Genomic DNA, 24,170 nt, shown 5'->3' with positions numbered 1-24,170 from the left:
CTGACTGTCTCCAACATGTGAAAGGCAGCCTTGCCTGGATCTCCCTCTCTATGGCTAGAGACTGACTCAGACTGACCCGCACCCCCCCCCCATCTGCCTCATGCCCCAAGGCTAAGGTTCTCAGGTTGTCAGTTCAACTATCCTCTTTGATAGCCCCTGCCCACAAAAAGCTTCCCTGACCCTCCCTCCCCTGTTCTCTGTGGAACCAGAGGTTAGAGAACCTCCATTTACCCCTTTACTCTTTGAAGAGACTCAGATGTTCTAAATTTATTCAGTCCCAAAGTTGAGAACCACTTGTTTGTTAATTTACTAATGGTTACTTTGGTTTCTCATAAATGGAATTAACAGAGAAATGTGTGCTGTTTCCTCTATATCAATTAAACATACAAATACAGCAAATGCATATTCTAAAACTAAGCAAATCCTTCTTGCGAAAAAGCGATTTGTGTTGTAACTGTCATGTAGTCTTAAAATTTAATCATAGAGTTTACATAAATCTGTCCTTGCCAGATTTATTCATAAATTTTCCTAAATAAATGGATTTTCCTTCCTTTTTATTTTTAAGTAGATTATATGTTTGGAAAATATTTGAAAACACCAAAGAGTTTTAGAGTCATTCATGATCTCAACATTTAAAAAAAATGTTTAAGAAGTGAAACCCCTGTGCATCTCTTCCTACCCCATAGTGGTACCTACTGTACATAAGTGGGTAAATTCTTCCTTCATTTTTTCCTATCATCTCTGGAGAAACATATGCACTCTCCCTTCTTGATTTTTAAACAAGAACAGATGCCAAGAAATGGTCAGGTGAACCAATTTAAACAGCTGTTGTAAAGAAAGCAAATACTCATCTACAATCCATTAGCCACAATTTTGATATCCAAAAAGCCCTGATAAGAAAAAATTTTGTAACCCATAACATTTGGTACTAACATCTGACTGGACTGATAATCGTTATTTATTTCACTCAGTGGGGTCATTCCTCTGCTTCACCACAGAAATATTATTGTTATTGCATGGGAAGGGCTGCCCTGGATTTCTGGGGCCATGTGTACTTTACTAACTTTCTAAAATTCAGTATAATTTGAATTCCAAAACCTATCTGAAACCAAAGTTTTTGTATAAGGGATTGCGGCCCTGTATAAGTTCCATGACTCCTTTTTTAAATACTTTCTTTCCTTAAAGTCCTTGCTAGTATTCTTCTCTAGTTTTCCTCCTACCTCACTAGATGTCCCTTCTCTGTCACCATTGCTGGGTTCTCCTCTTCTTCCCAGCCTCTGAAAGTTGGAATGCCTGTTCTCAACTCTCTTCTCTATTACCTCATTCCCTGGGCGATCTCATTCAGTCCCATGACTTATGTATCGGATGCATGTGGACGTCTCCAAAATCAATATCCCTACTCAGCCTTCCCCCCAAACAGACTGCCCATTCAACACCTAAATTTGGATATCTAAAAGACATATTAACATCATGTCCCAAATCTGATTCTTGGTACTCCTTCCCACTTGTATTCCTTTACTAGTGTTTCTCATCTCAGTAAATATCACTGTCTCTTACTCATTTGCTGAGATTCCAAACTTTGGAGTTATTCTTGACCACTCTTATGCTTTTACATTATCCAACCCCTAGCAATTTCTGTTGTCTCTGCTTTGAAAATATATCCTGAATGTGGCCACTTCTCACCTCCTTTACCACTATGACCATCAGTGTTTTTCTAAATCTTTTCAAGTCTTCTAATGGGTCGCCTCCATTTTTGCTCCCCTTCAACCCTTCAACCCATTTTCCACACAGCAGTCAGAGTTAGTCTCTAAAAATAAGTTAGATCATGTCATTCCCTTGTTCAAAATTCCCAGGTGCGTTTCTATTACTTAGAAAACAATCCGAAATCTTTACTGCAGCTGATAAAGACTATGTCCTCATAAATTGGCCTCTCCGACCTTGCTTTCTGCCACTGTTCTCCTTGTTGCTCACTGAGCTCCAGCAGTGCTTGCTGACTTCCTTGTGGTTTCTTCGAGGTTCCCAGGATATTCCTCCCCTTAGGGCCTTTACACTTCCTGTTCCCTCTGCCTGGAATGTTCTTTGCCTCACTTCAGTTCCGCTTGAATGTTATCTTCCCAGAGTCCGCTGGCCACCCCAGCTAATATAGCACCTCTCTTTCAGAAAGTATTCATTTATCCTGCTTTTTTCCCTTCTTAGCATCTTTTTTTCTTTTTTTTTTTTGAAAAATTGTTTACATGTTTAATGAATGCATAAACAAATGCAATGGGCACATAAATGTATACCTAGGCTTCTCTCTGGGGTTATGGGTTCATGGAGGAGCTCTTTTATTCAGAATTGAAGAATAAAATAGAAATGTGTCAGGCATCTGTTATTAAAGTTTAAGCTAGAATATGCTTTGTCTGAATTCTTTTATTTTTCATAGTCTTAAAAAAGATCTCAAGGTTCATAGTCTGTTGTGTATTTATTTTACTTATAACTTTCCTCATTTTTCTATAACTACGTTCTTCATTCTTTCCTTTGCCCCCCTCTCTATCAGGTCCTTTTTATAATTTACTCTTTTCTATTATTTTGTTACTTTTAAAATTAATTACACATAGTTAAAAAATTAAAATAATAATAACAAATTATAATGAAAAAAGCCCTCCTTCCTACTTCTAAGTCCTGCCTCCCAGAAACAACTATATTCAAGTTTTTAAACTGTTTCTTTGATATTTTTCTCTGCATTCCTAAATAACATCATGACACAGTTATCTTGTAATTTTTCAATTTTGAAGTCATTACCTACTGACTTCATAGAATGGAAGACAAAGATTTAGCTTCCGATTCTAATTCCTAATAGAAGTTTCTCCTCCCTCATATTTCTATCACAATTTTTAATTAAATCATAGTCTGCTTATATATGGTTATAGTGTATAAATATTATGCACACCTGAGCCATATAGTATATTATGATTATATTTCCTTTCTTGCTCAGCTTCCTTCCAGAGTTAATTATTTATCTGCTTAGATTTTAAGTATTGATTACTAATTTTCACCAAATCCACTTACAGAAGTGTGAATATCTTCTCAACATGTTTGAGCACTCCATGCAATCTATTAGTTTCTCTTTGTTGGAGTCATACTTCTAAAAATCCTCCATTCTGCTGAACCCAGCCTGGTTGTTCTCTACATCTGTTGCTCTGTTATTCCTGGGTTTCTTTCTGCTGTCATCCTGGGGATTCTGTCCTCCTCTCTCCTGTGTTGGAACTCTCATTTCCCGATTCCTTTCTCTTCTCCTTTTTCAGTTTACTCCCTCATTGTGGTGTCATATGAGTTTTCTGAGTAAGGCTGCAATATCATTTGTAATGATAAGGCTGAAGTAAGGCTGAAGTATCATTTTTTGAAGTAAGGCTGAAGTATCATTTTTTGAAGTAAGGCTAAAGTATCATTTTTTGAGAACTCTAATGTCTGTAAATACCCTTATTTGACACTTGCATTTGATTGATCATTTGGCAGGATATAGAATTCTATATTTCTTCAGAATTTGGAAGCTATTGTCTTCTAGTTTCTACCATTGCCATTAAGAATTCTGATGCCGTTTGATTCCTTTTTAAAGTGACCCCCCCCCTTTTTTTTTTCTGGAAGCTTTTGAATACTTATATTTATCTTTAAAGTATTGACATTCTATGATGAAGTGCTTTGGTGTGTTTGCTTTGCTATCCATGATGCTGGGGCAGCCTTTTCAATACAGAATTGCATGTCCCTTCAGTACTTGGAAATATTCTTGAATTAGTTCCTGGATAGTTTCCTCCTTTCCATTTCCTCTGTTCTCTCTTTCTGGAAGTCCTATTAGTAGGGTATTAGATATTCCGGCCTGATCGTCTACTTTTCTTTTCTTCTCCCCATCTCTTTGCTTTTTCTTCTGCTTTCTGGGAGAGTTCTTCACCTTTATCATCTAACCCAAATATTACATTTTTTAACTTCAGCTGCTATATATTAATACTTATTCTTGTTCTTTTTTCATAGCTTCCTGTTCATGTTTCATTGATGTAATATTTCTCTTTTCTCTGTGAGATTAATTATATTCTTTTTTTGAAGTTCACTTTTGCTTCCCACACTGTTTTGTAGCTATTTCTTCTAAGTTCTTTTTTTATTATTATTTGTTTGATCCTGGTTTCTATATGTCATATTAGAGGTGTTCCTCAAATGCTTAGTGATCCTTGGCTTTTTGAGTTTAAAAATGAATCTCCAAAAAGTTACTAGAGGTTCTGTGTGCCTAGGTAAGGGCTGATGGACTAGTATACTTCTCGATGGTCAGACCGGAAAGGGATATAGCCATTTCATTGGGAGATCTCAATTGTCAGTATCCATAGGTCTTTTCTTTTGAGCCAGCACATTTTTCCACAGATGGCTCTTCCAATTTCCTTGCTATTGATATATTAGCATGGTTGTCCGTGTTCTAGAAAATGAATGGGTAAAGTGGGCTGGGAAGCCACACCCTTTAACATACAGACTTTCACTCTAGCTTTATCCCTCTGTTGTGTATCCTTAGATCCAAAGCCTCTCGTATTCAGGTTTTCTACAGTGTAAACCTTTGGTACTCTGCCAGCAAGGTGGATGTAGGCAACATAGCATTTAGAGACAGCATCTGAGCATCTATCTGCTCCTTTGGTAATTATTCGAACAGTTCTGTTTTCAGATCCACTGTTCTTTTCCTCTTTTAGAGGTATCTGGTGTCTCCGATTCCTGAGCCTTTCCAGTGTAATGACACATAATTGGGTTTGTTCCTTTCAGGATTCTACCTCGCTCCCCCACTCCCTACAGGCATTAGATTTCAATGTCCTCTGGACTACTAATTACCTCTCACTCATACCTTGCTTTCCATTTTCCAAAATTTAGTCAACATCTTTTTCATCTAGTATCAACTCCTGTCTTATTTTTTTCTTTATGAATTTATTTGCTTTTTATTAATTTACTGTCATTTTAGTTGTGTTTTGGGATGAAACGGAGATAAACATATGTATTCAATTCTCCTTGTTTAACAAAAGCATTCCTTTCTCTTTTTGAATATCTTTCATCTTCATTAGATGGCTACAGGAACTGGTAGAATTTAAAACTTCTGCCCTTTTGTTTTCTTTATCTATAGTCTTAATACAACAAAAATATTGAACTCTCTGCAGTGATTTTTCTTTGATACTGATAGTTGCACATTAAGATTTTTTTTTTTTTTTCTAATTTACCACATTCTTTTTCTGGATCACAACAAGGCCTGTAACAGTGAGGCCACGCTGTCTCGATAGGACTCACGTGAAGCTGGTAGAAGAAAAAAACTGGCAGCAAAAAACATGTGATCTATAACTTAGTTTTAAATGATAATGTCGTATTCTCTAACATATTATGTTCCTTTTCTGACTTCCCTCTTTTTTTTTAATGTTACAGTTTTTTATGTGTGTGTCTGCTCCCTATGAAGAATTTTCAGAGGCCCCCTTTTCACATTTACATTTCCCATACACTTTTATTTTCCATTTTCTCTCTTCTTATTGACCCGCGCCTTTTCTTGTTTCACCTTCTTGACCCTGTTTCTGTGGCTGCTCTCCAATAATCCCCGCTCCAGGCAGGAATGCCCACTTTGCCCTTGAGAGGCCGTGGGCTTTCCTCCTCTCCTTGAGAACTTTCATTATACAAAGAAAACAAAGTCCTTCCATTCTCTGGCCTCTTGAACAAGAACACAGCTTTCCTCTCCTTAATTAGCTTCCTTATTAGACCATTAATTTGTCTTCATTTTAATGGGAATTTGTTCTCCACTTAAATGTGGCTTTTTTTTTTTTTTTCCCTCTCCAGAACCTGAGGAATTTCAAGTGTCTGGAATGCATGGTCTAAATAGTAGTGCTTTTCATTTTACATGCTACAACCTCTATTCTTTTTGGCTCATAACTCCTATCACTTTTATTGGCTCATTTCCTATTTTTATAAGAATTTCTGGACTTTGTATGCCTAACTAAGAAGCAGCCTTAATTATTTACTATTACGGTTCAGTTGTAATTATTTAACTTTTAATAGAAAATCTAGCCTCCCCTCCCCTCCCTCCACCCCAGCAAAAGGAAATCTGCCCCCTGGCATGTCCTTCGGTAACTTTCCCTGTGGGACAATCCCCTTCTACTCCCAGTAATGATTCATAATCATTTACATACCATCGCAGTGTCTTGTATCTTTCAAAAGTCCACATTAAAAAAATAATAATAATAAAACTTCATCTCTAAATGGCTTTCTTTTACAATTAATGAACAGGAACTGCTCCAAATTAAGCTCTTCTGTCTGAAAAAGATATTCGCTCTTTACTTTTAGGCTAATTTCTCTTGCCAAAATTTCCTCCAGAGGCCCTGAGATTGGTAGCCCTAAAATGGCCCTGTTATCCCTGCCCTCCTGCTGTTGACACTTGTGTAATCCCTTTGCTTTGACTGTGGGATGGACTTTTTGACTCACGGAATTCAGCAGAAGTAATGGGATGTCACTTCTGAGATTAGGTTACAAAAAGACTTGGCTTCTATCTTGGGCACCCCCTTTTGCACTCTCATTCTTGCTCACGTGCTTGCTCTGAGGGAAGCCAGCTGCCACGTGGTAAGGTTCTATGGAGAAGTCAGTGTTATAAGGGAGGCCTCTGATCAATAGCCTGAAAGGCATTGAGGCTCTCAGCCCAAAAGTCCATGAGGAAATAAATCCTGCTAATAACCACAAAGTGAGCCTGGGAGTCAGTACTTCCCCAGTTGAGCCTTTGGATAAGGCTGCAGTCCCTGACAATCTAACACTAACCTCATGAGAGGCTTTGAGCCAAAGGTACCCAGCTAAGCCACAGTCAGGTCACTGACTCACAGAAATTATGAGATAATAAATATTTGTTGTTTGTAGCCACTGAATTTGAGAATAATTTATTGTGCAATGATGGAAAACTAATATAGGCTCTTAAGACCAATTTTTAAATTTTTAGTCTATGCTTTTTATATAAAGTTTCTGTTTAGGTCATTCTTTCCTCTTGATGTCAATTTAATTACTCATTTAAGACTTTCTTTAAATTTCTCTTTGAGAGCAGGCAATGGCAGTTATCAGTCTTCTTCGTAATTACATATCAAGTGCCCAGCACAGGGCCTGGCACCTGGATAGAAACTCAATATATATTTATTGGATTTGCTCTTTCTGTCTTTTTTCTACTTATCCTAGTTTATACATTATTCGTCACTTTCCATGTTGCCATTTCTTTTGAGATTTAAGAGTTAGAAAACCTACTGGTCTAGTCGCCTTGAATGTTCTCCCCTTTAACCTGCTGTCCCTCCTCTAGAACTTCAATGCTGCTGTCTCATTTGAAGCAAATCTGCATGCCCTCTCTCTTTCTCAGGGTTTCTCCAGCAGAGTTGAGTCCATGTGAACTCTGCCTTCCCACTCCTGCCTGGACTGGAAGCAGCCTCCTGATCAGGAAAGCTGTGCTGCTGTGTTTCAACAGGGGACACTCAATCGTCTGTGACTCCCTAACCTTCGGCAAATTAAGTAGTGTGTTTATTGTCATTTTAAAAGTAAAAAAAAAAAAAAAAAAAAGGAGGTCTGGAGATGAATGCTAAGACTGAGGGTCACTTTGAAATTTAGAAGTGGAATCACTAGAACTCAGGCTTCCTGAGAGAGGAAACAACATATCATGGAAATTCAAATTTGCATCTTGGCTCCACCATGCTGTGTGTGACCTTGTGGAAGTTATTCAACCTTCTTGAGTCAGTTTCTCATCTGTAACGTGTAAATAATTTCTACTTTATAAGGTTGTTTAAACATTGTTCTTGATCCAGTATTCTGTCCATTCCCCATTTTAACTTATATTTATAACTCCTTTGCAATAGGTTCACTTCATAATTATACTGATGTCATCAACTTCTTGTTTTGGCTGATAATTTAAATATCGCGAGAACATGGTGTATTTAATTGTTAATATTATTATTAGCACTTTCCTTTTATTCATTCATTAAGATGCCAATAAAACCAACGAAAATATTACTTGTCATTGACATTTAGAATCTTCTTCCATTTGCCTTTATTTGCTACACTGCTCAAATATTCTAATGTGATATAACTTTGGTGATTAGAGAACAGGCTAATTGCTCTACTGCCTTAGTCAGTTCAGGTTTCTATAACAAAGTACCATAGATTGGGTAGCTCAAATAACAAATAACTTATTTCTTATAGTTCTGGAGGCTGGGAAGTCCATGATCAAGGCGCCAACAGATTTGGTGTCTGGTGAGGACCTGCCTCCTGTTTCACAGATGTCCTCCCTCTGTGTCCTCACATGAGGGGGCTCTCTGGGTTCTCTTTTATAAGGGCACTAATCCCATTCATGAGGGCTCTACCTTCGTGATTTAAATATCTCTCAAACTCTGCACCTCCACATTGGGAATTATGTTTCAACATATGAACTTTTAGGGGACACAAACATTTAATCTATAGCATCCACCGTTTCTAAACGGCTTAGTAGTTCAGAAATGAGATTGTTACAAAAAAAAAATTCAAATTAAAATATGTCTACTTCGGTGTAAATAAAAACACTGCTGAAATAAATACTCATGCATACAGAAGAAAAGACCAATACATGTAAATTACCTTAGAAGTTTAGGTTGACAGAAAGACAAATCCTAAAGAAAATTACATTTAAGATACATCGTCCACATGTTATTTGAACTTAAGCAACAAGCGCTCTAAAAGTTTTCTGGCAAAAATTTAATACAAAACAAATAAGACATAAATATATAATGATTACTAATCTTAGAGGTTTTAAATAGTCATTTGCAACACAGTAAAACTGGGCGCCAAGAAAATCTTAGATATTATGTAGTTCAATGTATTCATTTTACAGAAAAGGAAGCCAGGTCCAGAAAGGTTAAGTGACTGCCTAGTCAAGGACAAAACCAGGATGTGATCCCAGGTCCCTGACTAACAGTCTAGGACTGTGCATGACACCAAGCTGTCTTTCATGTTTTTGTTTGTTTGTTTATTTTTTTTTTTTGAAAGAACATGTGCTTTTTCACTAATTGCAAAGGTGCCACCGTCTGCTTCTTACCTCTTCCTGGGACTGGTTAAATTGCTGTATCAGCTGTGTTTGCGCCAGCATTACTTTTTCCAGTTCATCTGACTTCTGTTTTATTTCCTTCCTCAAGTCTTCTGAAACAGAATAACTATTGTCAATTTCCTTTTTCAAGTGAGATTCGAATTCTGCAACCAAATTTTTAAGGTTTTCAATTTCCTTCTCCTTTGACTCAGATTCTTCGGTATACTGGACCCGGGATTCGTGGAGTTTTTTTTCAAGATTGGCAACTTCCAGCTTTAGATCTCTAGTAGCACCTGAGATTAAGTCAGATATCTGTAAGATAAATCTTGTATTAGTTTTTAGGCACTATCTCTAGGTAACTACAGAGTTCTTATGGTTTTAAGAGGCTTATTCTAAGTAATCAGTATACTGTTCTGATCAAATGAAAACAAAGCCTATGACATATGCAGTCCTTCAAGATTTTCTTTTTAAAAGTTAAGACTAAAACTTTTATTTTTACCACCTTAAATGGAATCACATTAATTACTTGAGCATCCTTAGAAATATATAAACCTCTGTAACTGGACTGAGCTATCAAGAATATCTCAAGTCATGATCAGGTGCTGTCTGGACTCACTATAGTGTAGCTTTGGGAGCTAGAAATGCCTGATGCTTGGGGATGCACTTAGGGGAATACTGCAATTATATTTTACTCATACTATACCAATAAGTTTTTCTTTGAGATTTTTTTTTCTTTCTTGTATATGATGACTGAAGGTATCTAACATACTACACCTTCTAGAACAGCACTGCCCAATAGAACTTTGATGATAAAAATATTCTTGAATGTCCAACATGGTAGCCATTAGCTACATGTGGCTATTGATGATGGTGTGCTGGTAAATGTTTAACAACTGACTCACAAACACACACAAGCCAGATTTGTATCTGATTTCCACAGAGTAAATACTCTCATAATTCCAAGCTACCAAGGTGGGTGACATCACTGATCAGTGAGTTGGGAAGAAATGTGTGAAACAGGCTCTCGTTTGCCAGTATTGGCTAATGAGCATTGAAATGTGGCTAATGTGACTGAAAACTAAATTTTTAATTTTATTTAATTTTAATTAATTGAAATTTAAATAGTCGCATGTGGCAACCATATTAGTGCAGTTCTAGAGAATACCAGAATACTTTAAAATATACTGTTTCTCAAGGTGGTATCTCTAGATAAAGAGATGAGAAAATAACTTGGGGAATATTTTTCTCATAGTCGTGAACGTCTTTAGAAGGGAAAAGATTGCTTATTTTCTCTCTCCTTAAAAAAACAAAACAAAGAACAGAAAACAAAACAGGAAGAGCAAAGCTGCTTCTGATGAAACATACCCTTATTATTTATGCTACGGATATTGTCATATAATAAACATTCGTATAACAAGAAATCAGCCCATGGAGAATCTGGAAAACGTTCAGAGACCAAAGTTCCAAGGATTTTGTGAGCTATTACTTAAGAATTAAGTATCTAAAATTTGTTCCAAATGTTAAATTTGTATTAAGAGTAATTTTTATCAGAAATATATTCACCACACTTAGTAATTTTATAAATTAAATTAATATGTCATTATCTTCAATTAATCCAGGGAGGAAGAGGGTCACTGCTGGTTCCAGACAGCAGTTTCCATGATCCTAAAGTGAGGTGACACTGAAACGGAGTAGGCTATCCTTGGGAGAAGAGGCTCAAAGAGCCGCAAATATGTTTTGATTTTTTAAAAATCAACAGAATTTTGATTTTTTGACTTAGGACTTCATTTGAAAAACTGTAACCCATGGCAAGTTGGGGTCTGCCTTTTGGCATTTGCCTGCCAATTGGGCCCTGAGACATCTAGAACTACAGCAGTCCGGAGGTGAAGGGGAGGACAGAAGGGGCACCAAGGGGATCCAGGGCTCGGCTGGGGGCGGGCCTAGGGAGCGAGAGGCCCATCTAGGGGAGAACCTGTCTAGGGGACGTGGAGCCTTGGGTGAGCTGAGGCTCCAAGGTCCCAGCACGTGCTCCACTGTCCCAATAGGATTTCACTTACAAAACATAATTTGAAAGATAAAATTATCAATTAAAACTTCAAAACAGCATTTGCAGAGCATTAAACCCAAAGCATGAGCACTTTCTGAGTGTTGAGCCCTGGATACCGCACTTGTCACACACTCATGTACCTGGCCCTGCATATTGTTCACAGTGAACTGTTGGGAGGGCTGTACCACCTCCCCTGTACACCAGACAGAGCCCTTAAGTCTCGTCTGATGCTTAATTTACACAGACTGCTAATGAATTTATTCGAAATATGGTTTCCACTGTATCTTGCTTAATATACACATATATACACACATGCATATACATATATTCACAAACCCATGCATGTATAATATACTCAGGTCTTATAAAAACAGGAGAACCTTAACAAAACCTTAAATTATGTTTAGGACACATTGTTTCAAAAATTATGGAGGTGGTTACATTTTAAAATATATTTTCCTTCATTAAAAAATATTTAGAATTGAAAATATTTTTAATTAAAGGAGACAAGTTTCAGTTGTTGGAAAATTTTTGGTTATGTAACACATCTCATTATCTTTTGATGTTGGACATTTGAAGTGTTGGAATATCTAACCATGCTAATTATTAGTTATATAATTTATGCTGTTTTAAAAATAAACTTATTTGAATAGAGAAAATTCCATACATGGCTAGACTGTATGCTTTTATAATTTATCTCAGTTATTCATTCTGGAGAGTATCCAAACCATCCTACCTATGTGGCTAAAATGAAGGCATAGCCACCATGAGGAAAGCTACCAGAGTTATAAATACGATAGTGTTCTTAGGAGGAAATAACCAACATCTACAGCTTTAAATTCGTTAAATAATAATGAAAATCATAATGACAGACCTTCATTTGTAGTTCCTCTTGTTCTTTCTTATATTTTTGGATTATTTCTTGGTGTTTTTCCTTTTCTATATCAAGTTCCAGTTTAGCTTCTTCCTTAAAGAGAAGAACTTGCTCCTCAAATTCAGCTAAATGTTGGGCTCTTTCCTTGGTGAGTTCGGCTTCAATCTAGAAAATAGCATTTAAAACACATGTAAAGCCATTTTACCTTAAAATAAGTAAATAAGGCTTATTTTCAGACTAGTATTTTTAAAATTATAATGTTAATTTTTAAAATTAATCTAATTTTTAAATTCTTGTATTTAAAACAAAATCTGACTCAGAACTTAGGCCAGAAAAAAATGACTTTGGGTCAAATATTTCAAGATCTTCTAAGACCTTCTAAGACCTGTAAAATGAGTAGAGAAATTAGGACAATATATTATTACAGTTTTGAGAAATACTAAAAGCTTTGTCCTCTATACATTCATACCATAAACTCAGTCCTTGACAGCAACCCTATTAGAAAAAAAATTGTGAGGCCTTTAGACTAAGTTCTACTGTAAACTCAGAGGGGATACAAAATACAAATGTTGAGTTTTTAATGGTCCATTCTTGATGGAGACCATAGAGAGATTTGGAGTCACAGATGATCATTTTAATGTGACTGAGTCCAGAAAGTTGATTAAGGAAAACATAGGTCAGTGATGCCTATATCCATATTTTGACTCATATAGAATCACAGTGCAGGAAGGGACATTAGAAATCCCTGGTTCAATTTCTCAAGCTTCCATGAAATGTGGACAATATAAACAAGGACTTTGGATTCAGATGAAGTGGAGTTTAAATCCCGGCTCTGCTACTTTCTAGTCATGTGATCTTAAATTGTGACTGTAATCTCTCTTGGTGGGTTATAACTAGTTCCCTTGGGGGTTGTTATGATTAAATGAAACAAAACATCTGCATAAGGATCTAGCAGGAGCAGGGATTCAATAGTCAGTGGAAATGACTTCTGTGCTCTGACCCTTTAGTCTCTACCATGAAATATGCACCAAATGATTGTCCACTCTGTGCCTCGACACCACCAGAAACTGTAACTCACTCCTTCCCCAGCAGCCATTCCCATTTTCAGGCAGCACTAAGCATTAGGCAGTTTCTCCTTTAGCTAAGCCAACATCTCTCTCCCCGTGGTTTCTAACCATTGGTTTCGGCTCTGCCTACTACAGCAAGAGAGAATAAATCTATGAGTCCTGGAGTCATTCAGCCCTGGGGGTTCATCTAGTGAGATTAGAGTCAGGCTGGCTCTAGATTTACATTGATTATTGATTATACATTCTAAGAGAGTGTGAATGCCAGATAACTTGAGAGAAAAACTGTCAAACCTGACTTACTATGACTCTGTGATTCAGGTTACTATAAGAGGAGAAGGGGAGAGGTCAACCTGAATTTCTCAAGGAAACACTGAAACTAGGGTATTAGGAAACAGAAAGTTTGCTAAGAAGGTTTTTCAGAAGCCCTTTAAATTAAATACAATGCATGTAGAAGACCAGACCCAGTGTGGAATTGTCATGTTTATGTTTTTCACATGTTGATAGGAATTGTTTAAAATATCTTAGATGGTAGGACTATGTTTATGTGAAATAAATGAGTTGATGATGCACATAGAAAATATAGACTGCTTTATACAATAATTAATAGTAATTCTGATAATAAGGGAATTCTGATTTCTAAAAACAGGGCAAAAATAATATATGAGCTCCAGAGTTACACAAAGTAAAATAAATTATCTGTGTATATATTCTAAGTTTTAATTCTTTTTGTTTTTTATTTATCCATATCCATTTCTAGCTCAAAGCCTCCCTCCCTGGTGAATTCCCGATATCTTCAGAGCATTCTGAGTATGCTGTTTTTTCAAATTCCTTTTATTGCTGAAATGCATAATTAGTATTTTATAATGTGTCTAATACTGATGTGCAAAATATTGTCTTTTCACTAATTATTTTCCACTATTAAGTAAAATAAGGGCTACTTGAACATAAGCATTGTGATACCAAGACAGTCAATCTGATAACTAAGAGGGCTACTAAATAACTAACGGGTAAGTAGAATATACAGCATGGATATACTGGATAAAGGAATGATTCGCATTCTAGGCTGGATGAAGTGGGATGGCTTGAGATCATCATACTATACAGAACGGCATGTAATTTAAAGTTTATGAATGATTTATTTCTGGAATTTTCCATTTAATATTTTTGGAAAGAGGTTGACCCCGGGTAACTGAAACCAGAGAAAGCAAAACCACGAAGGGTGGGCTACTTTCGTGTTTTTCAATATACATCTTAAAAATAAATTATACTATTTTCCACAGTATATATCATTACTGATTTTCTAGATATTTTCTATCAATTATTAAGAGAAGGCTATTGACATCTCTGACTCTAATTATGGACTTGTCTATTTCTCCTTTCAGTTTTATCAGTTTTTACTTAATTTTTAAGGTCTATTATTAGGTGAATAAACATTTGGAATGATTATCATGTCCTCTTGGTGAACTGATCCCTTTATCAGTAAATATGCTTCTTTATCTCCGGTAATATTCTAAATAAAGTTGACTCTTGAACAATGTGGGGGTTTGGGGTACTGACCTTCTCCTCACAGTCAAAAATCTGTGTATAACTTTTGACTGCCCCAAAACTTAACTACTAATAGCCTATTGTTGACCAGAGGCTTTACTAACAGTTGATTAACACCTATTTCGTACATAATATGTATTATATACTATATTCTTACAATAAAGTAAGCTAGAGAAAGTAAAATTTTATTAAGGAAATCATAAAGAATAAAAATATGTTTAGAATATTTATCTGCATGTAAGAGAATCCACGCAATTCAAATCCGTGTTGTTCAAGGGTCAACTATATTCTGATTTCTTTGCTCTCAAATCTGCTTTGATAGTAATATAGCTACTCTGGCTTTCTTTTAATTTGTGTTAGCATATCTTTTAGATCTTTTACTTTTAACGTATTTGTTAAGATATTTCTTTATATTAAAGTGCATTTCTTGTAGGCCATATACAGTAAAAGTCTTACATTTTTACCCAACATGACAATCTTTGTCTTTTAATAGGAATATTTGGATCAGGGCTTGGCAAACTGTGGCCCACAGGCTATATTTGGCCATGTCCATTCACATTGTCTATGGCTGCTTTTAGCTTACAATAGCAGAGTTGAGTGGTTGCAAAAGAGACCATATGTCCCACAAACCAAAAATATTCACTATCTGGTCCTTTATAGAAAAAGTTTGCTGACTCCTGGTTTAGATATTTTACATTTAATTTGATTGTTGATTGATTAGCTTTAAATTTATCTTGCTATGCATTTTCTATTTGGTCCATCTCATATATATATTTTTTTCTTGTTCTGTCCTCTTTTGGATTGAGTATTTTTTTTTAATTTTATATCCTTTTCTGGCTTATTAACTAACTATAACTCTTTGTCTTTCTATTTTTGTGTTCGCTTTAGGGTTTATGGTATACATCTTTAACTTATTGCAGTCTATCTGCTAGTAACATATTACTTCATGGATTGTGTGAGAATCTCACAATAGTATACTTTGATTTCTCCTTTTCCAGCCATTGCACTATTGTTGTCATATATTTTGCTTTTACATGTTATAAATTTCATATTAGATTATTAATATTTTTGTTTAAATAGTCAATTGCATTTTAAGATATTTAAATGATAAAAAACAATGTATTTATCCACATTGTTACCATTTCTAGTGTTCTACATTCCCTTGTATAATTCCATATTCCCATCTGGTATAATTTTCCTTTTGACTAAAGAACTTTTTTTAAACATTTCTTATAATGTGTGTGTGCTGGTGATATAATTTTCAGCTTTTTTTTTTTAATTCAAAAAGAGTCTTTATTTCACTCTTATATTTGAAAGATATTTTCACTTTGTATAGAATTCTAGACCAGCAGCTCGCCTCTAGCCTCCACATTCTTTCAGTACTTTCAGTCCCACTGTCTTCTTCCTTACTTTGTTTCTGATGAAAAATCTGCTATCATCCTTACCTTTGCTCCTCCCTATATATGCCTTTTATTATCTGGTTGTTTTAAGATTTTATTTTTATCACTATTTTTGAACAATTGGATTATAATGTCCCTTGGTGGGCTTAAGGTTTATTGGACTTCTTGGATGTGTGGGTTTATAGTTTTCATTAAATTTTAATTTTTTCAGCCATTATTACTTCAAAAATTTTTCTGTTTCCTCTTCTCTTTCCTGTCTTTCTGGGACTTCAATTACATATATATTAGTCCATCTAAATTTGTCTCACAGCTCACTGATGCCTTTTGTTTATTTGTTTCGAGTTTCTTTTCTATTTCATTTGATTTAGATAGTTTCTATTGGTGTGTCTTCAAGTTCGCTAAACTTTTCTTCTGGAATGTTTAATCTGAAGTTAATCCCATCCAGTGTACTTTTATCTTAGACATTGTAGTTTTCATCTCGAGAAGTTTAGTTTAGATCTTATTTATATTTTTCATATCTCTACTTAACATGGTCCACTTTTACTCTAGTTTTTAGACATATGGAGTATAGTTATCCTACTTGTTTCAATGTCCTTGTCTGCTAATTCTAACACCTGTGCCTCTCTGAAGTCAATTTTTATTAATCGATTTTTCTTCTCATTATGAGTCCTCTTTTACTGTTTCTTTCCACGCATGTCAATTTTTTATTAGATGTCAGATATTGTAAATTTTACCTTGTTAGATGCTGAATAATTTTATATTCTTATAAATATTCTTGAACTTTGTCCTGGGATGCAGTTAAGTTTATTGGAATCTGCTGGATATTTTTAGGTCTTCTTTTTAAAATCGTTAGGCTGGACCAGATCAGCATTTAATCTAGGGCTATTCTCTACTGCTGATGCAAGACCCTTCTGAGAACTCTACCCAGTGACCTGTGAATTACAGGTTTTTCCAGACTGGCTAGCAGGAACAGGCATTATTACTGGCATTGTGGAACATTTGGTATTCTCTCTAATTCTTTCAAATGGGTCTTTCCCTGACTTTGGCTAGTTTCCCCATAAAAATGCACTGATCATACTTATACTTACTGGGGACTCTCTGTAGATCTCCAGTGTTCTTTCTCTGTACAGCTCTCTTCTGAGAACACTATCCTATCAATTATAGCTACTTTGATCTCCCTAGACTCTCAGCAAGGTCGCCTCATCTCAGAGAATCTGCCAAACTCCTGGATACCCACTCCCTGCACTATGGCCTTAAATTTCTTTCTAAGCACTAAGTTAAGGGTATTACACTAAAATACATTAGGACTTATCAGTCCATTTGGCACTTCTATTTTGAAGAATAATTTGAGGGTTTTTTTGTGTGTTTTATTACATCCCTTTAATGCTGGAACTGACTATTCATTAAAGTAAACTTGTTTTCTCCTACATTTTCAATACAGTTGCTCAGCCAGGAAGTACAGTTCTGTTTGTTTTCACTATTGGTTTTTAAAAGCTCAATGTATTATTTAAAATGAGGTCAACAGTACAATTCTAAAATGTTCCTAAATGTCATAACTTAGTAATAATCTAAGAAAATATTTGGCTCTTTTTTCTTTATTATACTACAAAATGATAATCGATAATTGTAAGCATCTCACTTCTTGTAAGTATACTGGCTAGAGGAGATTTTTTAATTACAAAATTTTGACTGAATAGTAACACCATTGTGCATTTGGAAACAATTTTAATGTTCAGCATGAACATTAATTTTCTTTCTACAAAGCAGTACTTGAAATAAACAAAATCCATGACAATTAGTAAATATGCAGTTATTTTTAAAATGTGCAATCCTTGTTGCATAGCAACTATTGATTTTGTTATGTGCTTTTTATATACGCTAAAATAATTAAGAATAGGCACACATTTCCATCTACTTTTTTGAACGTTAAAAGCATTTAAGTTTTAAAGTTTATTCTAATATGTGTATTATATATTTGTAAAAGGAACATTTCATTTCTACACAAAGGCACAGTGACCCAAGAAAGAGATGACAATGTCATATTAGTGATTCTTCTTTTTTATGAGAAAACTTTTAGGAAAGTCTTTATTCACAGTCTCAATAGCTAACACAGCCAAGGCATAATTATTATTCCTTGAATTACCGGTCTGGATCTTTAAGCTAAATGATAAGATTTAGTAACAAGAAGTCATGTCCTCTCAACAAAATGAAATATCCATTTATATTATAGAAAAATATACCTTCCAAAATATATCTGTGATATAATTAAGTTATTAGAAAGAGATTGTGGCCTTAGTAAGAACTTAGAAAATCCTACATAGGTTTATTTTCATCATCAAATTAACTTAGCATAGAGCAAGAACATATTATCCTTATATTGTCAGATGCCAACACTAACTTGGTCTACTTGCCATGCCTCTACCTCAAGGGGAGGGTACATGGAGCAGCAGTTCTAGAGTGGATCATGAAGGCAGAGACTTCAGTAGATTGTCCTTCATGAAAATCCTTCATGAGATGTGGCCATGGAAATGAGGAATTTCTATGCAAGCAAATGCAGGAAAGTTTATTTTATCAGTCTAAGAAGAGCTAAGGAATTCAAGGGAAGGGGAGGATCTGTGAATCTCTATCTACGTTAACTTCATCAGTGAAATTTCTGAGCCAAAGATGAAATGTTTACAATATCCCTTTATACATATTGCCAAACTGCTCTCCAAAAGGTTGCTGTAATTTCCATTTCTTTAAAGAGTAAGTATGAGAGGCTATCTCATTGTTTTATTTTCATTTTTTGGATTGCTAGTTAGGTTGATCATCTTTTTGTATTTTTTCACATGTATTAGTAAAGATGGGGGAAGTAAATAAAAGTAGACTAGCTAATTGAGTACACCAAGGCTAATAAAAATTAGGATTAAAGAAGTATAGGTTTTAGAGAGGAAGGAAAAGAAAATGTGCATGCTAAAGAATAACAATGAGACACTGAGAGGAACTTTAGTCTATATTCTCGAATTTTAATTGTTACCCATACGAAACGGTTGTTATAGTGATAATTTTTGTTACAATCTGAATGTGCTGTCCCTGAGGGACAAGGGAAAGGAGACTGATTTATGGAGGGCCAATACTGGCTGACTATGGCCAACTGTGTGAAGAGTGGAAGTGAAAGTGACCTGAGCCAGCAACAATACCTAAAGTGTTTCAATCTGGTGGATGATATTGCAGGGAATTTCAAATGGAGATGTTGGTTTGAAAGAGGCCATTGCTTGTTGCTTGAGGTTACAAGTTATAGGGTCCAGTCACCATGGAGAGGAATCTGATAATAACCAAACCGGGTGTCAGGGCTTCAATAAAGCAAGCTGAATTTCAGTAGCCAGCTCTAATTCTAGATGCAAATTTAAGATATAATCAGAAAACCAATGCAGGCAGTTAGTGTTAGGGATGACTACCAGTTGGGGAAGAGAAAGAGTTGGGAGAGTTTTAGTGTATTGTGCAGGATAAGGCCCAGGGATCAGTCAAAGAGTATCAAGTTAATGACAGGGAGATGATGGCTATAGACTCAATGACAACAGCTGAACATGGCCTGAGAAGGTAGGAGCTAATAATTTTTAAATATTACATACTTGTATTCTTTAAAATTAATAAAGTAATTCATATTCATTGTTGAAACTTTAAAATTATAGAAAAGTCCAAAGACAAAAATCAATGCAATTTTTTTCATATTCTAAGAGCAAACATTTTCTTTGTAAATAGCAAGCTAAATATTTATTCATTTTACACTGCCAAAAGTTCATAATAATTTTAAGTAATTTCTATTCTTTTATACTATCTTCTTAAAAGCTAAGAAACTATAAGAATGAAATATTACCCTGCTTTTTTCAAATGCAGATTCTGTCACTTTATGAGAAAAAGGTAAACATTTCAAAATAAGTATTACGCTTTTACATGAGAACTAAGGGCTATCTCAATCTCACAAGATTTCAAATTTTGTTTTTACCTTTTTTATTTCCATTATATTGCCTAATATTTTGGAAAAGACATATGTCATAAGCATGTTTGGATTAGGAAATTCCAGAAAGAATCATCAAAAGTGTACATAGAAGCAAAGAAATCTATTTGGGATAGTCTTCCGGAAAATGAACAGAATTTTTAAAAAGCAAATAAGACACATGCTGGTGAAAGTCACATTATCGTTACCTTCTCCCTCCAGTTATCATCATTCAACAGCTCCTGTCTAAGGGTTTCCTGCAGCTGCTCGATGCTTTTCTGATGTGAAATCAGCATCAATTCCCTGAAAACCATAAACCCGACAAATGAGTCAAGACTCATCCCTAACATTCTTTTTAAATTGCATATCTTGGCTCAGAGAATATAATTTTATAACTTAGTCTGTTTATTCTTTTTAGCAATATATATACTGCTACTAGATATCATTTGATCCGTTAATGGCAATTTACAAACACTGCGTATAAGGTAAGTATTTTATCAGGCTTAATTTTTGCATAATAAGTAATGTTACTTTTGCATGAAATAGTAACAACATGAGTGGAACCATAAATATAATAAAATGCTATACATTGTGGTTCCAAAGGTTATGACTACGTCCTAACACTAGATAATATTTTGTTCCTTAAAAAAAAGGAAAATATGTTGGGATATGCCATAAAATTAACACACGTTTGTGGTTCCTGCTAGATTTATTTTTCTTTTACTTATCTCAAATACTGATAGGAACAAACAAAATTAAGTAGAGGGTAATGTCTGAGATGTGGTATAGTACAAAACATATTAGAAAATTGAAAACACAAAGAACATTTTAATATTTTAATTTACATAATCTTAAAGCTTAGTTTATGATCCTTTGGGTGAAGATAAGTATGGGAACTTTTCTGAGAACTTTTCACAGGGCACAGAAATTAAGCCTTTGACTATCACAAGTAGTGGCAAAAGCTTGCTTGTTGGTTAGAGATCCTTCCGCCTTCTATAATCACCATGACCCTTCTTATTTTCTATGTAGATGATTCTTCTCCATTATTTATCCCTCTTTCTAATCCCTTTGCTTTCCATCATCAACCTCTTCCTTTTAGTGCTGATCCTTTTTGTGAAACTTGTGACTCTCATTTATAATTGCTGTTGGACATCTCCACCCCAATGATCCATCAACACCAAAGATTCCACACATCAAAAAGCAAATCCACCATTATCTCCTGCAATTCTGCCTTTCCGTTTGACTTCTGAAAACCTTTAACAGCCAAAATCTTTGGCTTAAAATTCCTGAGTCATCTCCAACTCTTTCTTCTCCTTGTTCTACCACATTCATTCAATAACAAGTTCTGTGTCTTCTGTTTCCTTGGTGTGTGTCAAACTATTTCCTCCCTTCTTTCTCACTACCAACAACCTCATTAAGATTCTTGGCTTTATCTTTATCTCTCACTGAGATGATAATGTAATAGACTCAGTCTATGTCTTGATCTGTATTCCAGTCTCACTCATAATGTTATTAAATATGTTTTCATCATAATGAAAATAATGCCTACATTTCTAGTCTAGAAAACTTTAAGAATACAAACATAAGAAGATAGTTTGACTTGATAACCAGGATTATGAATATCATTTGAGAGAAATTGATTGGAAAAACAAAACTCTCCAGACTTCTCTTTCCAGAAGTATGTTGAACTAGGTACTTTGACAACTTTCCTACTGAAAATAAGTACAATTATATTTTCCTCTTTTAAAAAAGGTCTTTGAATTCATCAATGAGCTGGACAGAAAGTGAGAAATATGTATAGAATAAAACTCAAGTAAAAGAACAGAAAAAAAAATATCAGTAGAAAACTGTGAAATCTGAATAAAGTCTATAGGTTAATTAATTACATTACATCAGTGTTAATGTCTTAGTTTTTACAGAAAACTGGTTATGCCACTATTATGAAGGATGAGCTAAAGGGAAAGATAACCTCTGTACTATCTTTATGACTTTTCTGAAAATAAAAAATTATTACAAAGTAAAGGTTAAAAAATGAAATGAAAGAAAGAGTCCCAGCAATAAGTATAGCATTGAAACTTGGTAGGAAAAACACCAACATTTTTGAGAGAAACTTATCTTCAACCTGGGACTCAAAGAATTTTTACAGATAAAGATTCAAGACCTATGAGATCATAATTTTTAAAACCACAAAACTATTTTTAAAAAACCAGAAGAATAAGCAGACACAAATGATGGTATAATTAAATTCACAAATTCTAAAGTACTAACTATAAAGTAAGGATGTTCAACATGGTAAAAAAAAAAAAAGATTGATTTAAATGATTAATTAAATTTGAAAAAGAACCAAACTGAACTGGTAGAAATGACAAATATGATCATTGAAATTGAAAACTCAGTGGACAGTCCAGTAGCAGATAATTAATAGCTGAAAAATGAAGTAATAAACTGAAAGAAATATTCAAAGAAATTATACAGAGTTCAGTACAGGTGGTCAAAAATATAGAAAATATAAAACAGAAGTTGATATAAGGAGAATAGAGTGAAAAGATCTCACATATATCTATTTACCATTTCAGAAGCAAAGGAGAGAGAAAGGGGGAGAAAGTGATATCTGATGAGAATTCTAGATTGATAAAAAAACAACCCACAAATCTAGAAGCTCAGTGGATTCCAAGGAAGATAAATAAAAGTAAATCTGAGCATATGGTAGTGGAGCTAAAGAACATCAAAATTGAAGAGATCTTAAAAGAAGCTGAAGAGAAAAATAACTAGATGTCTTTAAAGGAACCAAACAAACTGAAAGCTTATAATTTTCCAACAAAAACGAAGAAGCCAAAGACAGCAAAACGATATGTTCAATGTTCTAAGAGAAAACAACCATCCACTTAAAGTTGGATATCCAGCAAAACTATCTTTAAGAATGAGGCTAAAATAAAATATGCTCAGATAACTAAAATCTGAACATTTACCACCAGCTAAAGGACTTTTACTAAAAGAGCTTCAAAGAACATGCTTTTTAGGAAGGAATATATTCAGATGGAAGGTCAGACATGCAGGAAGAAATGGTGAGCAAAGAAACTGGCAAACCCACAGGCAGGGAGGGCTTCAGGGGCATGTGATCAGGACAGTTGTACAGGGCCCATTCTCAGAAGGGGGCCCTGTGCTTTGGATTTCATGCTTTGGGTCCACTATTGAGAAATTCTTAATTGTTCTGCCTTTGACTTTGTGTTTTGTTAAGTGAGGTCCGATAGGACAATCGAGCATGTGCTAGGGGCTTAGGGCCTCAGCTCACACAGAGTCCTACCTCCTGCCACCTCCCTCACCCCCTAGCATGGTTCTTGACCTCCTGTTCCCTGTCCCTGCTCAGCATCTGCTGCAGTCCTCTGCTTTGGGTGGGGGCCCCAGCCTGGATAGAGGCTTGAGGAGTATAGAGGTTGAGCACGTGCTCTCCCTGCGCTGAGTCGTGGGGCTCTGGAGAGGAAAAAGCTTCTCTTCAGCTCTTTGAACAAGGGGCCATATATTTTCATTTTGCACTGGGCCCTGAAAATTATGTAGCCAGCCCTGCATGTAGGTAATTGTAAATAATATCATCCATATGAAATACTAGTTTTGACTCGGTGTAATTAATGAGGCTAACAAAAGGATGGAACTAGGACACTAGACAAAAATGTTAAATGTATGTTGGGATGGGAACTATCAGAGCGCGAGTGTTCTTAGGTCCTTGCATTATTCAAGATGAGTTTGAGATATTAATTTTTTTAAAGATAGAGAAGTAGTAAATAAAAGAAAGTATGCATCTACAGTAATATCAGACAAAGTAGATTTTAAGACAAAAGTCATTCTGGGTTGATAATGATAATGGGTTAATTCACCATGCATATTCTAAACTTATACGCACTCAGTAAAATAGCTTCAAAATATATAAAGCAAAATGTTATAGAACTGTAATGAGAAACTGTCAAATCCCCATTGCAGTGGCTAAATTCAACATAGCTCCCTTAGTTACAGTAAGTCAATCTGAGACCACCATATGAGTCCATGGAAGCGTACACTGCACAACTCCAGGCAATATGTGAATGGCGCTCCTGTAATGTGTACTGTAGCAACCAGGGTCGAACAGACAAATTAATTACATAAAAATTTAGAGGATTTAAACAATACAAATAATAAGATTAGTTTAAAGTACATGAGTAGGACCCTGAG

General features: G+C 35.1%; 1 protein-coding gene across 12 annotated transcripts in view; it reads right to left on the bottom strand.

The window, feature by feature from the left end:
- The window catches only part of LEKR1 (leucine, glutamate and lysine rich 1), a 171,189-nt gene that overhangs the window by 19,329 nt on the left and 127,690 nt on the right, over window positions 1–24,170 (bottom strand). For all 12 annotated transcript variants that reach the window (XM_011379394.2, XM_023524340.1, XM_011379335.2 and 9 more), the window contains 3 exons: window positions 20,177–20,270; window positions 11,980–12,144; window positions 9,071–9,370 (listed from right to left, as the gene is read on the bottom strand). In XM_011379394.2, coding sequence (XP_011377696.1) covers window positions 9,071–9,370; window positions 11,980–12,144; window positions 20,177–20,270 — 559 coding nt within the window. The remainder of the gene's footprint in view (window positions 1–9,070; window positions 9,371–11,979; window positions 12,145–20,176; window positions 20,271–24,170) is intronic.

The sequence above is a fragment of the Pteropus vampyrus genome, unplaced genomic scaffold (assembly GCF_000151845.1).
Source record: "Pteropus vampyrus isolate Shadow unplaced genomic scaffold, Pvam_2.0 Scaffold12, whole genome shotgun sequence".
Taxonomy (NCBI): domain Eukaryota; kingdom Metazoa; phylum Chordata; class Mammalia; order Chiroptera; family Pteropodidae; genus Pteropus; species Pteropus vampyrus.
The sequence above is the reverse complement of the archived record's forward strand: the minus strand, read 5'-3'. Positions and strand labels throughout refer to the sequence as shown.